We start from the raw sequence: 22,591 nt of genomic DNA, 5'->3' as shown, positions 1-22,591 counted from the left end.
AGCCATAATCTAATCACATGTACAAAAGTGTGATTTTAATCGCTGCTATTGTATCAAATTTACTCAGTAGCTATAATAAAAAGATAAATATGATGTAGAGATAGTGAGAAGAAATTTCATTTTTAATATAATTGAAGAAATATTTCGCTTGAAACTTTCAAAAAGAAAGTTATAAGATTTGTTTTATTTCAGGCTTTCGTACATATACTTTTTAATGTAAGCTATGTAATCACCAATTAAAACTCAGATAGAAATTAAAAAAATTCTCTAAACTTAAAGCAAGCTTTCAATAAGAAATATTAGTCTAATCAATTAAATTGATGAAATATCAGCTAACATAATATATGGTAAAAAAAAATCTAAGAAGGATGAGTATTAAAGTGCAATTCAGTTCGACTCCAGAATATAATTGCTAAATCAGACTTCTCGTAAATGCTATGCACTAAAAAGAGATTTCTTCGAATTTCTATGCCAAAGCTCAATAGATATTTAATAGCTGTTTGATAAGGGATATAATCTTTATCAATAAATGAAAAATGTAAAATATTTAACTTAATTTTTAACAATTATTATAATTTTTCTAATTTAAAGGTTGAATATGAGATATTTAGGCTAATGGCCATCAATTCACTTAGCAAAAGACTAAATGAAGTTGCTTCGTTATTTATGTCTGTTTTTGATTTGAGAAGAAAGGAAATGAGAAAAAAAAATATCATTTCCAAAAGACATCTTTTAAATTCATATGCACACTCATCCTCTGTTAAATAGGAGCTTTCAATTGATTTATTTTCAACAAGAAACAGTTGTGTAATTAATATGAGTCTCTTAAATAAATTAGGCTAAATTAAGGAATGCACTAAAAGCGTTTAATATATGTTTATGATTCCTTAAAAGGAATTAGTAGGATGTAATGTTAATATTCTAATGCCTTCTTGTATAGCAGAACATCATGACTCTATCCTGTTAAATTATATTCAAAATGAAAATCTACGTGATGTGCAAAATGAAAAGAAATATCTATTTTTAGGATAAGATAAGCTAGGATAGATTATTCCTTTAAAAACTCAAATGCAGTTATATGTTAAGCCTGACGATTTTTGTGTAGTAGCTTTTCTCTGTAAGGTTAGCTCAACCAATCAATACATCTTATTTTAGAGAGTTTAAAAATAAAAAAGCTGGTAAATTTCAAATATCTCTAAAGGTCTTAACTCCATTTTTATGCCATTATTTGAACAATCACAAACATGTAAATATTTTTGTTTTAAATCTAAGAAATTTCATTCAAATTTTCAATTTAATATAAATTAAAAAATTTTAATATATTAATTTAAATTAAAGCTAAAAGTAATTTAAAGAATCTCTGTTTAGAAAAAATGATCCCTTTAATCACAGCATTCAAAGAATTTAATTAAAAAGAAGAGACACTTGAAAATATTTGGAATAAAGAACAGACAACTTTACTTTTTCATCCAAAAAATTAACACTAATTTAATTATTTGACTAAGAATAAGCTAAAAGACTAATATTATGATTCTGAATCATTCAATAAATTAGTATTAGCTTTGATTGGCGATAATTTTGGTTTTGTTGAGATAAAATTTAAAATTTAGCAATTTTACAAAGAAATTCACTACATAGAAATATCTTCAATTAGATATATAAAAAGATAAGCAGATAAAAATGAGTCTATCATTATTTTAGCAAATTAGCTTAGTTTATATAACAATAGCCATAAATTAGAGGTGAATTTAAATGAACTGAGAAGAATTATAGATAATATAAAATAATAACAAAGCCTTTTAGATATTCCAGAAGGTCTAAATATGTAAAAAATTTCTTCTCAGTTTATGAATCCTTAAGGAAGTCTAATTAAAAGTGAAATTAATTTAGGCAATCTAATTGTTGATACCTATAATGATAGTCTCAAAACAGAAGATTAAAATAATCAAATTTATTTAGATAATGAATTTAAAAATAGTAAAAATTTTAATAATACAGCAAGTAAGGAAATGTACATAATAGAAGAAGATCAACAAGAAAGCCACGTTAATCATAAATCAAGCTATATACATAATAATTTTGATCCTAACTACTCTTTCAAAAGAGAAAATAATAGAGTTAACCATGAATTAGACGACATTAAGTAGCATGAAGACCAGGAAGAAAATTAAGAAAATGAATATTATAACGATCAATACGATTAATAGTACTTATAATTAGAAACAACAAATAGGAAGAATAATATCACTAATAGAGAACTGCTTTAGCAAAGCGAAACAAATAGAGAATTTAAAATTTAAATATAACAATAAGCTAAAGTTTAAAAATAAAACTAACTTGATATATCACTTGGAGGAGCTTCATAAAATGGAAATAACTCTTTTATAAATTAATTTGATGATAACAAAGACGCTCAAAGATAAGTAAAATATGAAGAAGTTACAATAGAGCATAATAAAAGTATGATGGATATTTCATCAATAAATTTAATGAAATAGCATGAAGATTCACATAACCAAAGCTAGATAAAAGATTTTAGTCATTAAGACAGAAACATCAACTTGAATTAATAAAAAGATGTGCCTTCAAATTTTTCAAAAAATGATCAAGTTTTGAAGAAAAATGATTTGACTAGCAGATCAACAACATTCAATTCTTAAATTAATTTACAAGGAAATAATTCAAGCTAAAATATTGAAATTAACTAGTAAGTGCTGAAATCTTCTTTAAACTCTAAAATAAACTCAAAAAGTAGCTATGTTGATCACTCTTCTTAAGGAAAAAATAAGCAATTTGTTAAATAAAATGTAGATAATAACCATTTAAATGAAGAAGATGAAGACTAACAAGATGAAAGAGAGTTAACTGAGAAACTTTAGAGCGAGAGAGAAGCTTCTTAAAAGGCAAGTTCCATCACAAACAACTTCAATATAAATCAAGGATATGAAAACATTAATGCTGAAGCTCTAGTTGATTAATCTAATAGCTCTAAAACAAGAACTGAGTTATCCTCAACAAAGAGAAGGATTGCATATATAATTACAAATAAAAAGTAAAACATCCTAATCAAAAGTATTAATTACTTTGGTTATGTAGCATTAATTCTTCTTTCATTTATAACACTATTTGTGTATTTTACTCTACAATAAAATCTAGATACTATGATACAAAACCTACAGTAAATTACAACAGGTACTGATTTAATGTATACCTCGTCTTTTGTTTTAGTAAACTATGAAGCTATAAGATCAAATAATGTAATTTTTTTCTTTTAAGATTTTCATTTAAAATTAATGTTAACTTAAAATTAAAATGACTTAAAAATTATTATATTAAAAAAAATTAGTACGGTGCGTATAACCATGATTTTGATGGAGAATTTAAATAGCATTTTATAGATTCATATATTTAATCTACTCATGATTTCAGAGACAAAGTTTAAAACTTGACTGTATTACCTAATAAATTTTAATTTGTTTAATATGTAAATAATAATAAAATTAACATAAAATTAACTGATGCTGATGGAAGTGTAAGCAATACTTAAGAACAAAATATTATCTACGCTATATGCAATTTTTATTCTTATTTAGTTTAGTATATTACTATTGATAGCTTGCAGATAAGAGGATATATTTTTAATAATTACTTGCAGTATCAGGATGTTTATTAGACGATAAGAGATATAACATTGTCTGAAGCTTAATCAAGCAATGATAGCATTTAAAATATTTTAGTATGGACATTTATATTGATTGAAGTTGTATCTGCTATTAATATTTTTATGATATTGCCAATTTATTACAAAGTTTAATGCAACAGGGAAGAAATTTTGAGATTATTTGTCACTTTTCCAAAAGAAAAATTATAAAGTATGGTAAACTATATGAATAAAATTGTAAATTCTAGGTTTTATAAATCTCATAGTAGTGGAGGGAACTTATCATCTGGAAGATTAAGTTCAAACAACGGCGTTTTTAAAGAAAATATATTCAAGAGTAGCCATATTAAATGGAAAAACAAAGTAATCTCCAATACAACAACTCTCAAAAAATTTAATTCTGGAATATTTGGTTTATGTTTTGTTACTCTTATTCTAATATCAATTTATCCTACTATTAATTACAGCGTTTTACATCCTTATTTAGATTAGTTTAAAATATTCTTTGAAGAATTCCTTACTCTTTAGAAAGTAAAAAGCTAAATATGCTTTACGTATGCAATTGCTGTCACCAGAGTAACTACTGGAATTGAGGATTAAGATTAATTCAATAGTTTACTTGATAACTATTATAAAAATAATTTGTTAGCTTAAAATGAATAGATACTTTAAGATCTTAATTAAATACCTAAAAATTTTGAAAAAATAAATAGGTATCATAATGATTAGTAAAAATAAATATTATTAACTCCTCTTGAAAGTAATTTATGTGAATTTATGAGAGATTTTTAAAAAACCTCTCTATTTAGTAAAGATATAGCTGATGTACCTGACGAATTTTAATTTTGTGATGATGTTTTTGGTGGATTACTTACCAAAGGTATGATTCTAGCTGCTAAGTAAACATTAAATGTGTTATACGATCTAATAACAGCAGCATCTACAGATAAAGCATAATAAGCCATTCCTCACATCTAGCAATGGGATTAAATAAATCCATTACCATATTTTGATAGGATGGATGATATTGATCTATAATTTATAGATATTATAAGTAGCTATTTGATGGTTTAATATAATTAGCTATTCGATCTTTTTCATTTAGTATAGAATCTCCTTTTAGGATACTCATTGACTATTTTATTAAGTGCCTTTTTATTTGGTTGGAGATATTTTATTTAGTATTCAAATTAACAAATTGTTTAGACAAAGATAATACTGTCTGTACTAAATATTGATCATATAGTTGATAATTCTTATATTTTTTCTTATTTTAAAAAGCAATTTGGTTAATCTTAATGAAAATCACAGCAATATCTTTTAAAAATTATATTTTAATAATTAATTAAATTTTATTTGTTAATTTTTGTTAAAAATGCATGTTTTAACGTTTTAGTAAAATAAAATATTTTAATTACTTAAGAATTTTTTTATTAGATAATTGCAAAAATTGTTGGTCAAAAGTTAATTAATTTTATTTCATCATAATTTGTGGAGATAAATTACTTTTTTTTTTTGTTTAAGTTTCTCCGCGAAAATTTAATAAATTCAAAATAATCTAAAAATCACATATTTTAATTAATTAATTTACTAAATATAGAAAGTTAAATATTCTAAACATCATTTAGCTTGAAGAAAAGCAACAACAAATAATTAAATAGAATTTTTTGAAGCTAATTTAGGCTCGTCTGATTGATAATATGAACAAAATTACAATTAAACGCACTTAAACAATATAAATACTAAATTCATTACACTTATTTATGCTTATAGACAGAATACGCTTAAGTATAAAATAATTTACTATCCTTTCTAAAGCACGCAGTAAGAAGCAGGTTAAATTAGTTTTTTCATAATAAAGATGTTAACTTATTCATTATTACGTAAAGACTGACCTATGATTATTATATTTTATTTAAATTTTAATTTATTTTTATATACTAAATTCTTATTTAAGTTAATATTCCTTTAATATTTATAGTAATTATGTGAATATTTATGTTTTCAAACTCAACTACTTTCTTCATCAGAAATCTTAGGAGCAAGATAGAATCTAAGAGAACCAAGATCATCGATTTTATATTCAACCATAAGAGGATTTTCTTCAGACATATTTAAACTAACAGTACTGCTAAGAGAGACAGCCTTATTGAACATATTCAAATATCTAAGAGCGAAGGTTAACTTAACGGGTTAATCAATTTGTAAATCAACACGGTCAACATCTTTATCACTTTAGTTATTCTTGACAGTGATTGAACCAGCACCAATATCTCCTTAAACGCTAAACTTAACAGATTCTTTGCTAGTTTCAATTTCAACTATTTTATTTTTTAAAAACAATATTAATTTATATATCTAATAATAATCTAATGCATTTAGTGAAGGTCAACCATACTTAACTTAACTAATTTTCAAAATTTTTAAGAGCTACTTCTTAATTTTTAAGTTTAAACATTATTATCTAGATTAAGTATGATCTACTTCTTTGAATTTAACATCTATTATTGTTTACCTGTTTCAGAAATAGAACTAAGTTCCTTGCAGATTCTAGAGAATTCAGCTGAGGACATTTGAATAACAGAAGAATAATCGGTGTCGGGGATACCCAAAGATTCACTATCTAATGACATTAAGTTCAAACTAAATTCGGAGATCTTAGAGGCCTCTACAAAATAATAAAAAAAATAATTTTAATTTTGATTAGCATTGAAAAAATTGTATCAAATGATTAATAGAATGAATAAGGATATATTATATAATATTATAAAAGTAGAGTATTGTAAAAGTAGAGTATTCTAAATATGTTCAGTTTAATTTATTCCAAAAGAAAACATGTACAAAGTTTAGAATAAAATAATTATTTTTGTCCTAATAAATTACATTAATTTTCAAAGAAGAATTTAAGGGAAGAAGGTTCTTCTTCATCAGTTTATAAGGTAATAGTGTCATCATTTCCAGCACACTTGAGGATCTTGGAAAGGTTTTCAATAGAAAGACCAAGAGTGATTGGTCTGTCACATCTATAATCCTTGAAACCATTTTCATTTAACTTGAGGGAAACCAAAGCAACGTGAGCTGAATCCATAGCTTGCATGGAAAGACCACTAGTGCTAGCATCGATATTAACTGATTTAACTAAATCCTTGATAGCATCGACGATTTTTTTGAAAATAACACCTTATTGTAATTTAGCTTCAAACATTTCTTGTAATTGTTTTATGACTGAGTATTAAATAGTCTGTTTGCTTGTTTTTTTTTAAGAGATAAATCTTAGTGAATTTTATTTAAATTTTATATTTATTTATTTGTCTTGATATTTAGTTTTCAATTTAAAGATTTAATTAATTCCACTTTATGTGTTTCAAATTAATAATTCATTATTTGCTTTCCGCGCTAATTTAAATTAGCTTCTCGCTATCCTCCACCCGCCCCCTTTTTAAAATTCAAAGTAGATCCGCTAAAAGACTGGATTTGCATTTAAAATTGTAAGGAAGGAAGCAAGGCACACAAATATTAAAATATTTAATATCGTTAAGTAAACTATTTATTAGAATTATTTTGTCGCTTATGACAAAATGTAAATCTAAAAAAAATTTTAAATTAGCTTTTTACATATTTTTCTTATAAAATTTGTCAAATTATTAAATGAGTTTTTGTTAATATTGAAAATAAGAAAACAAAAAACTTCTATCAAAAGTAAAATAACAAATTAAAACTAATAGATAGATAAATAGATACTGTATCAGATAAATAATAATTTAATATAATTATTATTTATTTTTAAAGTACTTAAAATATTGGATAACTTAAATAAATATAAATTTAATTTAATTTTATCTAATTAGGTTTATTTTTGAGATTTATTTTTTAAATTTATTTTTATCGATTTAGAAATAATTTTTATCTCATAACTAATAATTTACCTTAACAAAATACTGCTTTTAAATTTTATCATCTATATTTAATTTTTATTTAGGAGAATAAAATCCTTTTATAACGTGAGGCTTTAAGTTATCAGGTATTTAAAAACTTAAAATGCTATCTGTATCTTTGGTATTGTTGAGTATTTGGTATCCTTTAGCACTATTATTTGTAGATGTATCTGAATACTTTCTTTATGTCATGAAAGAGTTTGTTTTAGGTTGTGAGCTTTAGTTTTGCTTATGTAAAGAATTCTTGGATGACTATTTACTAAGACTAAAATAATTTCCTTTTTTATTTTATTTTTTATTCATAAAAAAATTAAATCAAAATTAAAAAATTTACTTGAACTTTTTGGAAAAGATGCAAACTCTTCGTTATGCTTCAATTAAAAAATATTAAGTTGTTTTTTATCGTTTTCAAAAATTTTATGGATATGTGAAACTTTATTAATTTTATCTAACTATTCTGTAAATGGTTGGTTAGAAAATAACTGTCCATCGCTTTTTAAATAAAGCCTTTTTTACTCACATTAAATTATATATCTATATAAATAACTTTCAGGTAGCTTTTTACCTAGATAATAATAAGAACCTCCAAAATTATTTAATTTTGGTAAGCCTTTAATGTAGTCTTTTTCATCTAGTTAAGGGGTATCCTTAAAAAGAATATTTTTATTATTTTATTAATTAGAGTTTTTTGAGTTTAAGTCATATTCTTAAGAGATTTGTGATTCTAAGTGGTTTCGAGACTAATTTTACATTAAAAATAATTATTTTTTGATAATATTAAAAAATTTACTTTTTTATTGTGCTCGATGTAATTAGAAAAATTATTTTCATAAGAAAAATTCTTTTCGTTCATCTCCAAGAATTAAGATTTGAAAATAGAATTTTTTTAATTTGAAGGACTTGATTTCTATCCTTAGAAGTAGATAAAATTATCGTTACCATTTTCTTTATGCCTCAAATAACCTGCTTTTTCATCGTTTTGACAGTTTATATAATAGTGGTCTGACTACTTTTGCTTATCTGAATAATCATCTATTAGTAAAATTTTAGGATTATTATTTTGGTGGTTTTAATCTGAGTAATTTATAAGTTTTTTTAGAGATGTGTGGTTTGTTAAAATTTCTTTTTTCAGTTTTGATTTTTATTTATAATGTTCTACTTTAGATTTAATCTTTTTTAGCTTATCTTTCTATGTAGTACTATCGCTCTCAATTAACTAATCATTCATAATTTTTATATCTTAAGAATTACTCTTTTGCATTTACTTTTTCTAATCTTTACTAAAATTTAGATCAGCCTTGAATATATATGGATCCTTTGTTAAGTATTTCAGGGCATTGCCTCCTTCAGAAATATATGTATTGTCATAAGATTATCGAATTGACAAACGCTTTTACTTGTTTTGATTGCTTTTAGATCTAATAGAAAGGAATGTGAGAGCACTTAGTAAATGAGTTTATCTTTTTATAAATGATTTTTAATCAGAATTTGTTGGACTGCCTAAAGGAGATGTCATTTAAAGATTCAGAGAAGAATTTGGTTATTTAGTTTCTTCATTAATTTTTTCTTATTTTTCTTTTTCTTATGGTTCGTTGGACAAACTAGTACTACTCTAAAAACTTTGTTAATTACTATATGGATCTTTGCCTTAGCTTAAGAGCAGATGGTTTTTATTTCCTGTTTTTTTGTAAAGGTTGTTAAAAAATTTTTACTTTATTTTCGAAAAAAGAGGAGCCAAGCTATTAATTGTATTTATCTCTTACATATCCTCTATTTCTTTTTTTCTTTTGATGATTTTAGAAATGAGTTGTTTCCTTTCGCTAATATTATTAACTTATTTTAATGCATAAGATATTTATTGCTAGTTATTAGTATCAGAAATGGAGTTAAAAGCTATATCTATTTTCTTTTTTTTCTCCTAATTTCTTGATAAAAACAGTTTTTCAGAATAGTTGAGTTTAGGTAGAACTTTCATTAACTAATTATTTTCATTTTATCTCATTTAATTATTTCTACTTTGCCTATAATTTTAAGTCAAGCTTATATTAATTTTTTAGGTTCTTCTATATTAAAATATTAATATAAATTAATTAAAGTCGTTTAATGATTAAATTTTTATTAAAGATAATGTAAAATCAGAATAAAAAAACAATAAATATAAAAAGAAATAAAACAAACATCAATATTTATCTAATTAATATTGAAATAGCTCTACCATTATCTATTTTTACAAATTAGAATTCATCATTTCATATATAATAAATTTTTATTCATATAAGTTTAAAATATATTTAAACTCTTCATTAAAATAAAATCAATATTTAATCTTCTTAGAATAAATCAAATCAGTAAATTAATTAATTAATTTTTATAATAAAAGATTCTTTATTAAATTTTTTTTACTGCAACGATATTTTTGTCAGTAAAAATTTTAATCATAAAATAATTATAAAAGTATTACTTTTCTTGTTAAAATAGCATATAAACTAACAATTTGTTTTTAATATTAAAGAATTGATATTTCAAAGTATCTAATTATAAAAAACTATTTTTTTGTAAACTCCTTTATTAAAAGTTTTATTAAGAAAATTAAAATACCTAATATTTTAAAGTAATTTAGATAACAATATAATCAAAATTTAGCTAAATATCTTCTGGTATTTATATTAAAACAAATTTAATATCATAATTTTTTAAACAAAAGTTCATTAATAAAAATTGTGGTCAATTTAATTAGCAAAAGAAGGAAATTTCTAGAGAAATTTCGTAATTTAAATCAGATAATAATAATAAATTATTAAACTAAATTATTTTTTTTTATATTATACAAATATTTCTTTTTTCCTATAAACTAACTCAAATATTTTACTTTTAACACATTATTTTTACTTAAACAAATATAAATAATACATTTATTAGAAATTCTATTTTACTTCTACCAAATTAAAACTTTTTCATCAAGAAATTTGATTTTTTAGTTTAATTATTTTACTAAGTCAAAGTATCAAAAGTTAAAAACAGAATCTTTTGGAGAAAACGAAGACTTGCAACTACATTCCTTTTCTGCATTTGGATTTATTTATACCTTTTTTGATAAATATTTTTAGATATAATAAAATATACATGTAAATTATTTGATATTTAATCAATTTTTTTTATAAATTTTTAATTATTTACATAAAAAGCGCTTTTCATCATGTCAGATTCATAGTCTACTGTTGCTCCTTTTATAAAATTCAATGTTAAGTTATCACAAACAAATAATATTTTTTCTTCATTTTCTTTATAAACAGAATCATCCTCAGTAAGGTTATTATCAAATTAAAATTTGTATGCAAATCCACCACAACCCTCTAAAATATTTTATTTAAAGATTGAAAACAATCAATTTTAATCAAAAAGTAAATAATTACCTCCTGAATCTACAGTTAACCTCAAAAATTTATCATTTCTACTTTTTTATTTTATCATCTAATTATTATTAAATCAATAGAAATATTGAAATAAAATGCTTAATTCAAATACTTTAATGCAATTATCTGTTAACTTAATCTCGTCTTATAAGACGGAATATAAATAATTTTGTTTTGTAAATAATGAACTTGTCAACTTTTAGGCTAGTTTAAACTTATTTAAAGCAAACATTTTATTAGTATAAAAAAGAATCAAATATTATCAACTTTTAATTGATTATTATAAATTTCTTATTTAATATACTGAATATAAGCAAAAAAATCATAAAGAAAAATAATCACAAATTATTAGTGTTATGAAATAGACGATCCTTAATTTTTTGTTTAATTTTGAAATAAAATACAAAAACATACTGCTAGATTTTTAATTAAAACAATGATATATAACCATAAAAATTAATCTTCAACAAAATAGTACTTTAAAAAAATAATTTATCCTCAAGATCGTCTTCATATTTTATATTAAAGAATTAAAAAAGAAAATAAATAAATAGATAAATTAATATTTTTTTTTATAAATATTAAAATCAGCTAAATTTAATTAATTTAATGTATTATCCCTTTATTAAATATATTTCTTTATTATTTTTGTTTGAAATATTTCATTTTTTATTAGAGAGTAAACTTTTTTGACTTTAATGAGATTTCATTGTGGATTAGTCTTCTCCTTAAATAGGTTATGAGTCACTATCTACCATTTACTTTAGAACTTAGCACCTTTCTTAACACTATTTTAACTTTTGATCTTATGATGACAAAGTTTGCTATAATATTTGTAAGCCTTCTTCACATGCTATTAATGCTCCTTAGTAATCTTCTTTCATTTCTTTAATTACGCTAATATCTACTAGATTGTATCCAACTATTGTAAATTGAGTGAGTTTAAATGCAAATATTTAAAAAATTTTTACTTTCTACATTATTTTTTTCTAAGTTTTTTTACTTAATTTTTAATTCTCTTTCTAAAACTGGTAGGGCTTTACCATATTCACCCATTGTTTAATAGATAACAGCTATGTTTTTTAAACTTCCTGTCACTAATATTTATTTAAAAACTGTAAATACATATTTAGATTATTTGTTTACAATAGATGTCTTCCATTCCATATATCTTTTCTTCTATTTTTTAAGATTTTCTAAAATACTCTAATGCTTTAAGATACTCATCCTTGCCAAAAAGTGCTGATCCCATATTACTATAGGTTGAAATTACTTTAAATAATTGAATTATTACCATCTATAACTATTTTTTAAATTAAAATTACAATCAGGGTGATTTGGGTTCAATTATTATTCCTAAATTTTTAAAGCTTTTTCAAGGTATTAAATCGCTTTAGCATAATTTTTTCTGTCTAGATATACTGTACCTAAACTGCAATATGTCGACGCAACTTTTTATAATTTTATTTGTTTATTTATTACTAATTTTGCTAATATATATTTTATTACTGTCTGGGTGATCTTTTTTGGCATACTTAATTTATAATTTCAATGCATTTTCATAAAATTCAATTGCTGAATCTAAATCACCTCTATTCCAATGTGCAAACCCAATTTAACTTAAAATATCGCTAGCTTTTAAAATAGTAGTTGTTTTAAAGGATAGCATTGAAAACTTATCTTACATAACTAAGCATCATTAATATAACTTTCATTAATTTTAAAAGCTATAAACAAATTCTCAAAACAGCTTTCCCATTGTTAATTATTTCTAAATTCTAATGCCTTATCAATCTTTTCTGAAATCATATTTCTTGCTTGAGCTTCTTCTTAATCTATTTCTTCTTATTCTTATTCCTTTTCTTTGCTTGGTTATGTTTATACTGGTCTTTAAAGAGAGTGAGAAGTAAGTGGTTTGGGCTTGATTTACCCAGATGGAGGCTTTTGAGAAGACTTCATTTTATGAATAATTTAAGTTTATTAATTTAAAAATTTAGTTTTTTTATCTTTTAAGTTTAAATATTGTTTTCAAATTTCATCAAAAATCATTAAATTAATTAATTAATTATTTATTTTACAATATTTTTGAAATGGCCTTTAAGATAAATAAGCAAAAATATTTTGAAAATAGAATATTTTAACAAGAAAAAAAAATTTATTATGATTTTTAATATAAATTATAAAATTACTTATGCTAAAATAAATAATATTCAATTCACATAATAGTCTCTAATTAATTAATAGGTGTTGATTTAATTTTTTCAAGACTATTTTTGCTAAACAATAATAATAGGTTTGCTATAAAACATGATTTAATTTTATTAGTGATTTATCTTTGCAGTCTTCTTTACAGAGGACCTATCAAAAATCTTTAAACTTATTTATTTTTCAATATTTTTAAAAATATTTTATAAAATAAACATTGTATTTGTAGTTTATTAAAAGTTACAAACTTATAAAATGAAATTATGCTAATAAAATTAAATTCATTCACTAATGAGTTTAGTAAGTAGATGTTTCTTCTTAGCTAGAACTAATTTTTTCAGGAGTTTTATTATTAAATAATAATTAGTTAGCTGTTAGAGGTGATTGAATTTCAAAAGGGGTTTTTCCGTGTATTCTTCTATAAAAAGGTCCTATAAATGAGTCTTTAACTTAAGATACCTTAGTCTAACTTTCATCAAATATAAATATACCACTTTTATCACTTTCCTCTAAAAACTTATCATCACTTTCAAAAATAAAATAAATAAAAATTTAAAAAAAAAGAAATAGTTTACATGACTGTATCTACCATATTTAAATTATATTATTACTATTATTATTTTTCAAGTAAAGTGTTTCCAATAGGTTTATTTTATGGCAAACTTCTTTGGCTTAAATAAAATTTAGATTATTAAATCAAATCAAACATTAAATATTTTACTTAAGGAAAGATATAGCAAATGGTCTTTAACCTATTAATCTGAAATCTGTATTCTAGTTTACATTTTATTCCGACATATTATAAATTAGGTTAGGATTTTATGTATCAGTAAAGCTAAAAGATTAATTTTATTATTTCCTTTTTAAGAATTATGACACTTTTACTCTTAGAATTTACCAATGCTTAAATTTAGAGAAAGATGAGATGATGTCAGAATTCCAGACAAAAATGTAAAATTGAGGGAAATATTTTTTAACAAGCATTTTCTACTTCAAAGTAAGATTTTACTTAATAAAATTTTTTATTTTACTAACACAACTGATCTTCATAAATGATTGATTATGATTAATCAAAAGGTTAATTAAAATTGCTGATACTAGAGTGTAGCTAAGAAAAATTATTAATAAGTATGATAAAATAATAAAAATTTTTTTAAATATTAAATCTGTAAGATTTTAAGAAATATTGCAGAGTAAAAATATGATGCATATCAATTTTTGAGATCTTATTTCTATTCTGTTTAGAATCTTGCTGTAGTATGGTTCTACATTAGACAACAAAAATAGATATATTAAGGAGATAAGCAGCAAATACTATCCTAAATTTACTTACTGCTAACTAAAGTAATTTGAAGTAAATACTAAACTAATTCTTAAAATTATTTTAACAAACTCCCAAAAAAAATACTTTCTCTTATATCCAAAGTAAAAAAAGCTATACTAAATATTTTTAAATAATTAAAATAAATAAAGTTGTTAGCATTTTTTAAAATTACTATTTTAATAGTCTAGATATGATTGTGCAGTCTATCTCTCTTTAAAAATAAAATAACCAAAATGATCATTGGTAAAGCAAGAACCCAAGAAAACAAGAGAGGTGTAGCAAAATAAAATAGAACCTTTTTGTGTTCTTCAGTATAGCATTCTTCAGAAACTTAAAACTGAATATAATATTTTCCTCCAATTTATCGACATGAGACAATTTATATTAAGCTATCAATTATACCCTACTACATAATAAATATAAAGAATATGGCAGCAGTTTTAGTGAAGTATTTATGCTAAATATTGAAACTATGTTCTCCTTAATCATTCTATCTCTTTATTCTAGCAATAATATAGTAGAATAAAATTGTAATGAAATATAAAATAAATGGTATTATTGTAGCCCAAATTAATCTTGTTACATACATAGGAACTTAGTTGCTTATTTCAGTTAAAAAGCAATCTAGACTATGAATGTTTGTTGATAATGGAATTACAAACTTATTTGAAACTTCAAAAAGAGAGCCAAACTATTTATTTATAAATAAAATATAATTAATATAAAAAGTAATAGATTATTTCTTATTTAAACCTCTAAATTAAGATTTTGCAAACAGAATAAAACTTATAGCTAGTGTATAAACTATTTAAAGTATAAAGTTGTCTCCCCTACCACAGCCGTTTTACCCATTTTAAGAATGTTAAGTTTCATCATGTAATAGCAAACTATTCTAGTGTTTGATTAGTTTACTAATTTCCATATCGTGTAAGTAGAATAAAAAATAATTATCAGTGAAAAAATAAAAATGTAAATTGAGTCGTTTAAATTATAGCATTTTAAGCATTGATAATTATTTAAAAAAGATTTTCCTATTTCATAAAGAAATAAATTAATTAATAGCTTATAAAAATGAATTTATGAGATATATTACCATATTTGCTTCCCCATGTTTCACCAAGATTATCACAAACTTCGCATAAAGGACCTATATAGCCTTAAGCGCAATAATTTGTAGTTTAATCGCCATTACAGTTTTAAACAGAATTTATACATTTTTCTATTAAATTAGAAGAATTATTTTGCCTCCAAAAACCTTAATTAATTAAAAAATAGAATAAATATGTTTTAGTTAAGTTAAAATTAAGTATACCTTATTTTATTTATATCTAATTTTGCTAGCATGAAACGCTGGTTGTGTAATCGCATTGTAGGCAACTCTAATTTGAATCTTTTATAGGCTATACTAATGAAAAGGTTCCTTATTCACATATAAGACATTAATAGATAGGACATGAGCTACATAATTTGGTATATATCTCACCTATTTTACACTCTCTAAATTAAACGTGAATAGAGTAATTTTGTGCAGTGATTAGGTCAAAGTGAGTCTCATTTAAAAGAGAAAAAATTCCACTAACTATTAGCGTTAGTCTTTATTAAGATCCAGGAATTCCACTTACTGTTAGTTAAGAAAATTAAAATTCACTACTTGAAAATTCTGCAATCGTTGATCCATCTATTTTAATTTCTCTTTCTGATTGACTTATTGTTTGTATTTTAGATTTAAAATTCTATATTTCATTAATAATATTTGATGATTTTTAAAAATCTCCTTGCTAAAGGAACAAAATCTATTGATTCTCATCTTTCATAAGGACTGTAATATTTATTTTATCTTACCCACTTCTCATATTATCTAATTTAATATCTGAAGAATTTAATGTGCTATTTTAATATATAAAATCAATTTTTTTCGGATAAGAAGCAAAGTTATTTCCATAAAAATAAGCAATATTATTCAAGCAGTTATTATTATTAAATGTACCACACGAATCTTAATTTAAACTATTTTTAGATTATAAAAATACTGGAATAACTCTAATATATCTGAATCCACCTTTTATTAAGATAAAATTTACTTTTTATTTTTAAAATATTTATTACCTCCAATAATGGCTGAATTTTATTCAAAAACAGAATTTTGTATTATGCAGTTAATACAATTAAATAAGATAGCTCCACCAGAACCCTAGGCTTAATTTTTAGTTAGATATAAACTGTCTCCTAAAAAGTAGGATGAAGTGCTATTCATCAAGTAGTCTTAGTTATCCACATAAATACATGCTCCATCATCTTAAATAATAAAATTATTTTAGAAATAAATAAAAAAAAATCGACTTACTATAAGATAAGTTAGATGTGAAATTTGATCTTAAAATTGTTGTATACGACTTTGATAAAAAGAGGACACTATCCTTTTAGCTGTTGTCAGAAAATACAGTATCTGTGATGAATATGCTACTACTTATAGAATAAAATTAGCTACTTTATAGAGCTTTATTTTCTTAAATTAAGCTACCCTTTAAAATAACCTAAGAATTATCAAATCTAACTAAATCATTATTATCCACAGTATTATTTTAGATAAATACTCCTTAAAAAGTGGAATTTTTGGATTTTAAGTATATCATTGAATATGTGTTGTAATTATTGTTTATAAAAAGATTTTATGCAATAAAAATATCATTTAAAAGAGTATAGGTTGCATTTATAGACCCATTAATAATAAATTCTTAAAAGTTAAAATAGCTAAAGAAGACTAACCCTTTATTATTTTAGAAGTAAATGGTATCAATAAAGCAATAGTCTACTAAATTTATTGATATAAACTAAGAAGGTATATTATATTAGTTTTATTTCGTAACAAATTATTTTATTGGATAATTATGACTCACATTTGAATTAGTTGCTAAGATATTTTAAATTTAATTCAAGAATAATAAAAATGTTATGTTTATTTTATTCTAAATTGCGTTAATTTAGTTTAAGCTTACATTCTTAGATTAGTTTATAAATATTAGAGAACTTTCATCTTCACTATTAAAATAACAATCAGAAATATTTAAATATTGAATACTGAGGTTAGTGATGTTTTAGAAGTAAATTATTGGATAGAGAATGAAATTCAGCTTTTAGTTAGTAAATTGAATGTTTTAGATATTGACTGTCTCTATATCAGTAATATTAACATATAAATTTGTCAAATTGCTAAGTAAAATATTGTTCATTCCTAAATATTATAGATTATTAAATAGGTAAAAAGTTTAAGTCTGATTGGTATTTAACTAAAATAATAACTCTACATTTTAGAAAGATAACCCCTGCATCTATAGCATATTTTCTAAAAAATTAGTTGTTAGCTAGATTTTAACATATTTTAAGTTACCTTAACCAATGAGATAAGTAGTACATTAACTTTAAAACTTAAAACTGAATGGAGTATTTAAAATTGTGAACTCTTTAAAATAGATATTCACATAAAATTAAGATATTGATTGGTAATTTAAAAATTATTAATACCCATTTTAGATTGCTTTCATTTAAGATTGTACTAAGACTTCTGAATTATATTAGATTTATGTTTAACACTAAATATTATTATTGTGGTTAGCAATATCATCTGTCAAAATTATAGATGTATTTATTAATGATAAAACGTTATCACTAGCATAAATCATTTTAAGATGTAAAATGATATCGTCCGAATATGAAAAATTATTTATAAATTTGTAGCTTTTAAGAGCTACATAGGAGATTAAGCCTATTAAGTCGAGGTGATCGTCTCTTACTACATAAAGCTATTATCCATTATAGGAATAACTAAAAACAACATTGCTTGTTAAAAACTATGATTTATGGTTTAACAATACTTAGTTCATCAAACTCCTCTATTGCTGAATAGTAGTAAAATTTCCTTAAATGTTATTAACTTTGATATAATAGATTTGATTGTTTTCGCAAAATAAAAAAACTGTATTATTATAACTAATAGTATCAGATTTTCCACTGCAGCTAATTATTTAACTTTGTGTTAATTTTAAGCTATAAGAACTAGGGTTTATACTATTAATTTAAATTAATTAAAGTAAATTACTTTATTTGATAAATAAGAAGTCTTAGTTTGAATAATAAATATCGTTGATTATTAAGTTATTTTAAGGTAATGTAAGGCTTTTGCTCTCAGAAAAGTTTTATCCATATAATATTTAGATAATTTAATCTACACTTATTATTAAAATATATTATATATTTTCTGAAATCATTATTGATCTAGTTCTATCTTTATGGATAAGATTATTTTTAATGCTAAATTATTAATTCTATTCATTGTAAATTAATATTTGATTGTTTTCTAAAACTGATAAGACGAAAATGTTTTCATAGAAAGCAAACTTATCTATTGTTCCAGGAATTTAGTTATTAACTAATTTTATTAATTAATTTTTAAATATTGTTAAAATAGAAGAAAATAAATATTTAATTATGAAACAAAAATTTCCAAAAATTAGTTAGATGAATTTTTTACTTGTTTTTGTGTTGTACTTTTAATTACTAGAAGAACCTGTGCTACTTGTTTTAATAATAGTTAAACAAAAAATTTCTGAATTATGTATGCAAAATATTTGATTTTGCAGTTCTATGGAGTTAATGCAAGGAAATTATATTTTCTATAAGATTTTTTCTAAACCTTCATCGTAAATATAAATTGAATAAGATGTAGTGACAATGACCAAATTTTATGGACTAATGTAATAGATTTATGAATTCAAAGCAGTATATTCTTGCACTAAAAATAAATAATTAATTTAATTTGTGCTTAAACTCCATTTATTTACAATTAAATCTTCTCTAACCAAATATAAATTTTAGCTAGTAGCATCTAATTTAGTTGATACTATACTACTATCATCTTAATTTTAAAACAAATTATGATCATTTATCATTTAATCATAATCTAAAATAAAAAGCCCATTTGAATTACTTGAGTATGTTACCAGCATATTTGTATTAAAGTCAACAAAAGGATTAGTTATGGAACCTGAAAACCTCAAAATTTTCTTTCTCAGCTACAAAGTATTGAAATTAAAAAGAAAAATATTGCCCTCTATGTCAAAAGCACATAAAATATTTGCTTCCTAATCATAAAGTAAACTCTTCCAACTTTAATAATGAGTATAGATGACTCTTTTACTCAAATCTGTCGTATTATAAAACTGTAATTGCAGTGTTCCATCAACACCGCATGAAACAAATTATTAATTTTGATAATTTATAGCCAAATCATAGATCCAAGATACATGAATAACTTAGAAGCGTATGATTATATTTTTAACACTATCAAAAATATAAATCTAACCATTTTGCTTGAAAAAATTTTAATTTAATATTAATTTTAAATTTGAAAAATTTTACATCAAATAAAAGTAGAATTAAATTTAAATAGTCATATCTGCCATCAACTCCTATTGTTATTAATCAAAAAATAATTAAATTAAATTTAATACATTTTTTTATATTACCTTAATGTAATTAATTAAATGTCAAAGTACTCAATTTATACTCTTGTGCCCAATAACAATACTTTTATACAAACACAATTAGGTAATATTTAAAATTAAATAAGTTACTCCAACAAAGTAGACTTTATCTAGCTATTCTACTATTAATATTTATGTTACTTTCCAAATATTTAATATGTGGTTAAAAGGATAAATTATTTTGAACGAAAAATTTTAAGCGTCTAATAAATAAATAGAGCCACCATTACATCTTATAAAGAATTATACTTTCGACTGGTAAAAACTTCCTCCTATCGGATAATCACAATAGTTTTTATCAAATGAAACTGTTTTAATGTAAGTCATTGTTGAGTATTAGTAAATTGATATAGATCCATCATTTGAATATGATATTAAAGTATCTATTTAAGGAATTATATCTAAGTTAACAATATCTGAAACTTTATCTATATTCTATGGATTATGTTAATAAGATTAAACTAAATTTAGGTTTGGATAATTATACAAATTTATTTATTTATTATAAGCTATAACTTAATTTTTTGTGATATCTGTAACTCCACCGTTAAAGCCCTAATTATCTTAATTCTATGCATAAAATTAGCTCATCTTATAGTCTTTAACAAAAAGAGTGCTCATTATTGTAGTGAAAATTAATTTATTAGCAATATAATCGATTATTATATAATGAATCAATTAACTTGATTGCCATTACATTTAAACTATTTTTTTATTATAATCATACTTAATTATATTACCATCTAATGAATAAGAAAGAGCACACATATTACTTGTATCCATAAAAAGACCTTAAGCTGTGGTTTAATAAAATATTTATTAGGTTAAGACTATTTTATTTCCTTGATAATGATATAAAGTACCTTTGGAACTAAGTACGATAACTGTTACGTTGTTACTGATAATATTATTTATAGTATCATAACCAAAAAACAAAATACTGTTATCAGATGAAAATTGTATGTTTATACCAATTTAATTCTTTAACTATTCTTGTAATTAAATAATAAATAAATTTGTGCTAATCCATATTTATTATTATGAATCGTTTCTTTTAAAAGTGATGATATTGCTTTAAGTGTTTTATTAATAAATAATGTCTTAAAATAGCAAATTGCTTAACTTGAATTTCTATTATTAAAAAAAAATGTTAAATAAATTTGTTAAAATTAAGAAAAAATTTCATACGTAAATGTTAGAGTTAGAAGAAATAAAAAAAAGTAAATCGTTCGAAGAATCTATTGAGACAAAGTTTACCAATTCATTTTAATTTTGTAAAAACGATGATTGTTGAGCATTTTTTAAGTCTAGTAATTATAGACTTAAATCATTGAGATTAATAATAGTTATTATTGTTGAGTTGTAGTATAAGATATAATTATTGTCTTATTGTGCCACAAATACAAATTTTGAACTAGAATATTGAAAATTGTATTATTTCAAAATTTTTAATGTCAAAATATCTTAAATATACAAATTATTTGAATAATCTGTAAAAATGAGATATTGAAATTGTGTGTTTGAAGTAAAATTAACAATCTTATTAAGCCAAACTGGTTATATTGTTCTCAATAACTAATTATTTATGTAATCAATTTCATAAATAGGTGAGATTTGATTTATTTTTACTACATATATTTTTTTAATACTCTTATTTATATCAATAAGTCCATTTGAATATAATTGTATTATTGTTTTTTATAAAGTTCCTGTTGAGTATTTAAATAAAAAAAAATTTCCCCACTAGTCAAATAGATAAAGCCTATCTAAATCATTGTCTGGATAAATTAAATTTGACATATTGCAAATAATTTATTCTGTTATAAAGCACTTAGTATCAAATTTTATTTTACTTTAAATGATATCTATCATTTATAATGCTTTTGAATTCAAAATATAAACTATGTTTTCACTCATATTAAAAAATATATTGGCAAAAACAACTCCATTATTTAGATTATCATAATAATCTTATTAAAATTTTAGCATAAGAAATTTCTCCTGTACCAAATCATAAGCTGATATTAAGTTTATAGACGATGTAACAATAATACCATGATTATATGCTACATTTAAAATATTTTAGCTAATTTATTCAATATTTCCATTTAAATATTAGCTATCTTTGAAATCTATTTATTAAATTAATTATTATGATAGATTTTGTTGTATAGTCTTTGCGTTCCAGCTAACAGTATTCACTACCATTAAAAAAAATTAATCACCATAAATAATTATTATTTTTTCATTAAATTCATTTAGCTGAACTACTATTCCATTTAACTAAAACGAATCATTAACTATTTAATTTGGAATTATTTGCTTATTCATAACTTATTTTGAATTAATTTCATAAAATATTAATTCATATACTTAAGTTAATTAATTTTATGCAAAAGCAACAATGAAATTATCTTAAGAGTAAAAATATAAAGGATTTTGTATTTCGTTTATTAAAGTCTATTTAAATTCATTTTTAACATCTATTAAGACCAAACTATTTTAATTTTGTT

At 22.5% G+C, this 22,591-nt stretch overlaps 6 protein-coding genes across 6 annotated transcripts; 1 reads left to right on the top strand and 5 right to left on the bottom strand. All coding sequences in view use genetic code 6, as the record gives it.

Annotated features, from left to right (window-relative positions):
- Window positions 1-214: 214 nt before the first annotated feature.
- Window positions 215-4,963, top strand: TTHERM_01107430 (transmembrane protein, putative; the record flags this gene model as incomplete). Its single annotated transcript, XM_001030258.3, has 4 exons — window positions 215-538; window positions 592-1,246; window positions 1,339-3,257; window positions 3,347-4,963. 4 exons carry the CDS (start codon window positions 215-217, stop codon window positions 4,961-4,963), a joined length of 4,515 nt encoding a protein of 1,504 aa, XP_001030258.2.
- A 708-nt stretch (window positions 4,964-5,671) lies between these two features.
- On the bottom strand, window positions 5,672-6,866 carry TTHERM_01107420 (proliferating cell nuclear antigen; the record flags this gene model as incomplete). The annotated part of the gene is made up of 3 exons (XM_001030257.3): window positions 5,672-5,982; window positions 6,177-6,329; window positions 6,545-6,866. The coding sequence occupies 3 exons, from the start codon at window positions 6,864-6,866 to the stop codon at window positions 5,672-5,674; spliced, it is 786 nt and encodes a 261-aa protein (XP_001030257.1).
- A 703-nt stretch (window positions 6,867-7,569) lies between these two features.
- Window positions 7,570-9,598, bottom strand: TTHERM_01107410 (hypothetical protein; the record flags this gene model as incomplete). Its single annotated transcript, XM_001030256.2, has 3 exons — window positions 7,570-7,874; window positions 7,931-8,336; window positions 8,387-9,598. 3 exons carry the CDS (start codon window positions 9,596-9,598, stop codon window positions 7,570-7,572), a joined length of 1,923 nt encoding a protein of 640 aa, XP_001030256.2.
- Window positions 9,599-10,600: 1,002 nt separating this feature from the next.
- On the bottom strand, window positions 10,601-11,241 carry TTHERM_01107400 (iron-sulfur cluster assembly accessory protein; the record flags this gene model as incomplete). The annotated part of the gene is made up of 4 exons (XM_001030255.3): window positions 10,601-10,681; window positions 10,774-10,949; window positions 11,010-11,067; window positions 11,122-11,241. 4 exons carry the CDS (start codon window positions 11,239-11,241, stop codon window positions 10,601-10,603), a joined length of 435 nt encoding a protein of 144 aa, XP_001030255.2.
- Window positions 11,242-11,671: 430 nt separating this feature from the next.
- Window positions 11,672-12,968, bottom strand: TTHERM_01107390 (tetratricopeptide repeat protein; the record flags this gene model as incomplete). Its single annotated transcript, XM_001030254.2, has 6 exons — window positions 11,672-11,931; window positions 11,981-12,106; window positions 12,156-12,281; window positions 12,335-12,460; window positions 12,519-12,644; window positions 12,695-12,968. The coding sequence occupies 6 exons, from the start codon at window positions 12,966-12,968 to the stop codon at window positions 11,672-11,674; spliced, it is 1,038 nt and encodes a 345-aa protein (XP_001030254.2).
- A 466-nt stretch (window positions 12,969-13,434) lies between these two features.
- TTHERM_01107380 (transmembrane protein, putative) lies at window positions 13,435-18,840 on the bottom strand. Its single transcript, XM_001030253.2, has 9 exons — window positions 16,883-18,840; window positions 16,645-16,833; window positions 15,851-16,597; window positions 15,632-15,793; window positions 15,292-15,569; window positions 14,711-15,229; window positions 13,936-14,654; window positions 13,790-13,885; window positions 13,435-13,740 (listed from the first exon to the last, which is right to left on the bottom strand). The coding sequence occupies exons 1-9, from the start codon at window positions 18,801-18,803 to the stop codon at window positions 13,500-13,502; spliced, it is 4,872 nt and encodes a 1,623-aa protein (XP_001030253.2). The 5' UTR covers window positions 18,804-18,840; the 3' UTR covers window positions 13,435-13,499.
- Window positions 18,841-22,591: the final 3,751 nt, after the last annotated feature.

The sequence above is a fragment of the Tetrahymena thermophila genome (assembly GCF_000189635.1).
Source record: "Tetrahymena thermophila SB210 genomic scaffold scf_8253964, whole genome shotgun sequence".
Classification (NCBI taxonomy): domain Eukaryota; phylum Ciliophora; class Oligohymenophorea; order Hymenostomatida; family Tetrahymenidae; genus Tetrahymena; species Tetrahymena thermophila.
This window is presented reverse-complemented; position numbering and strand designations above follow the sequence as displayed.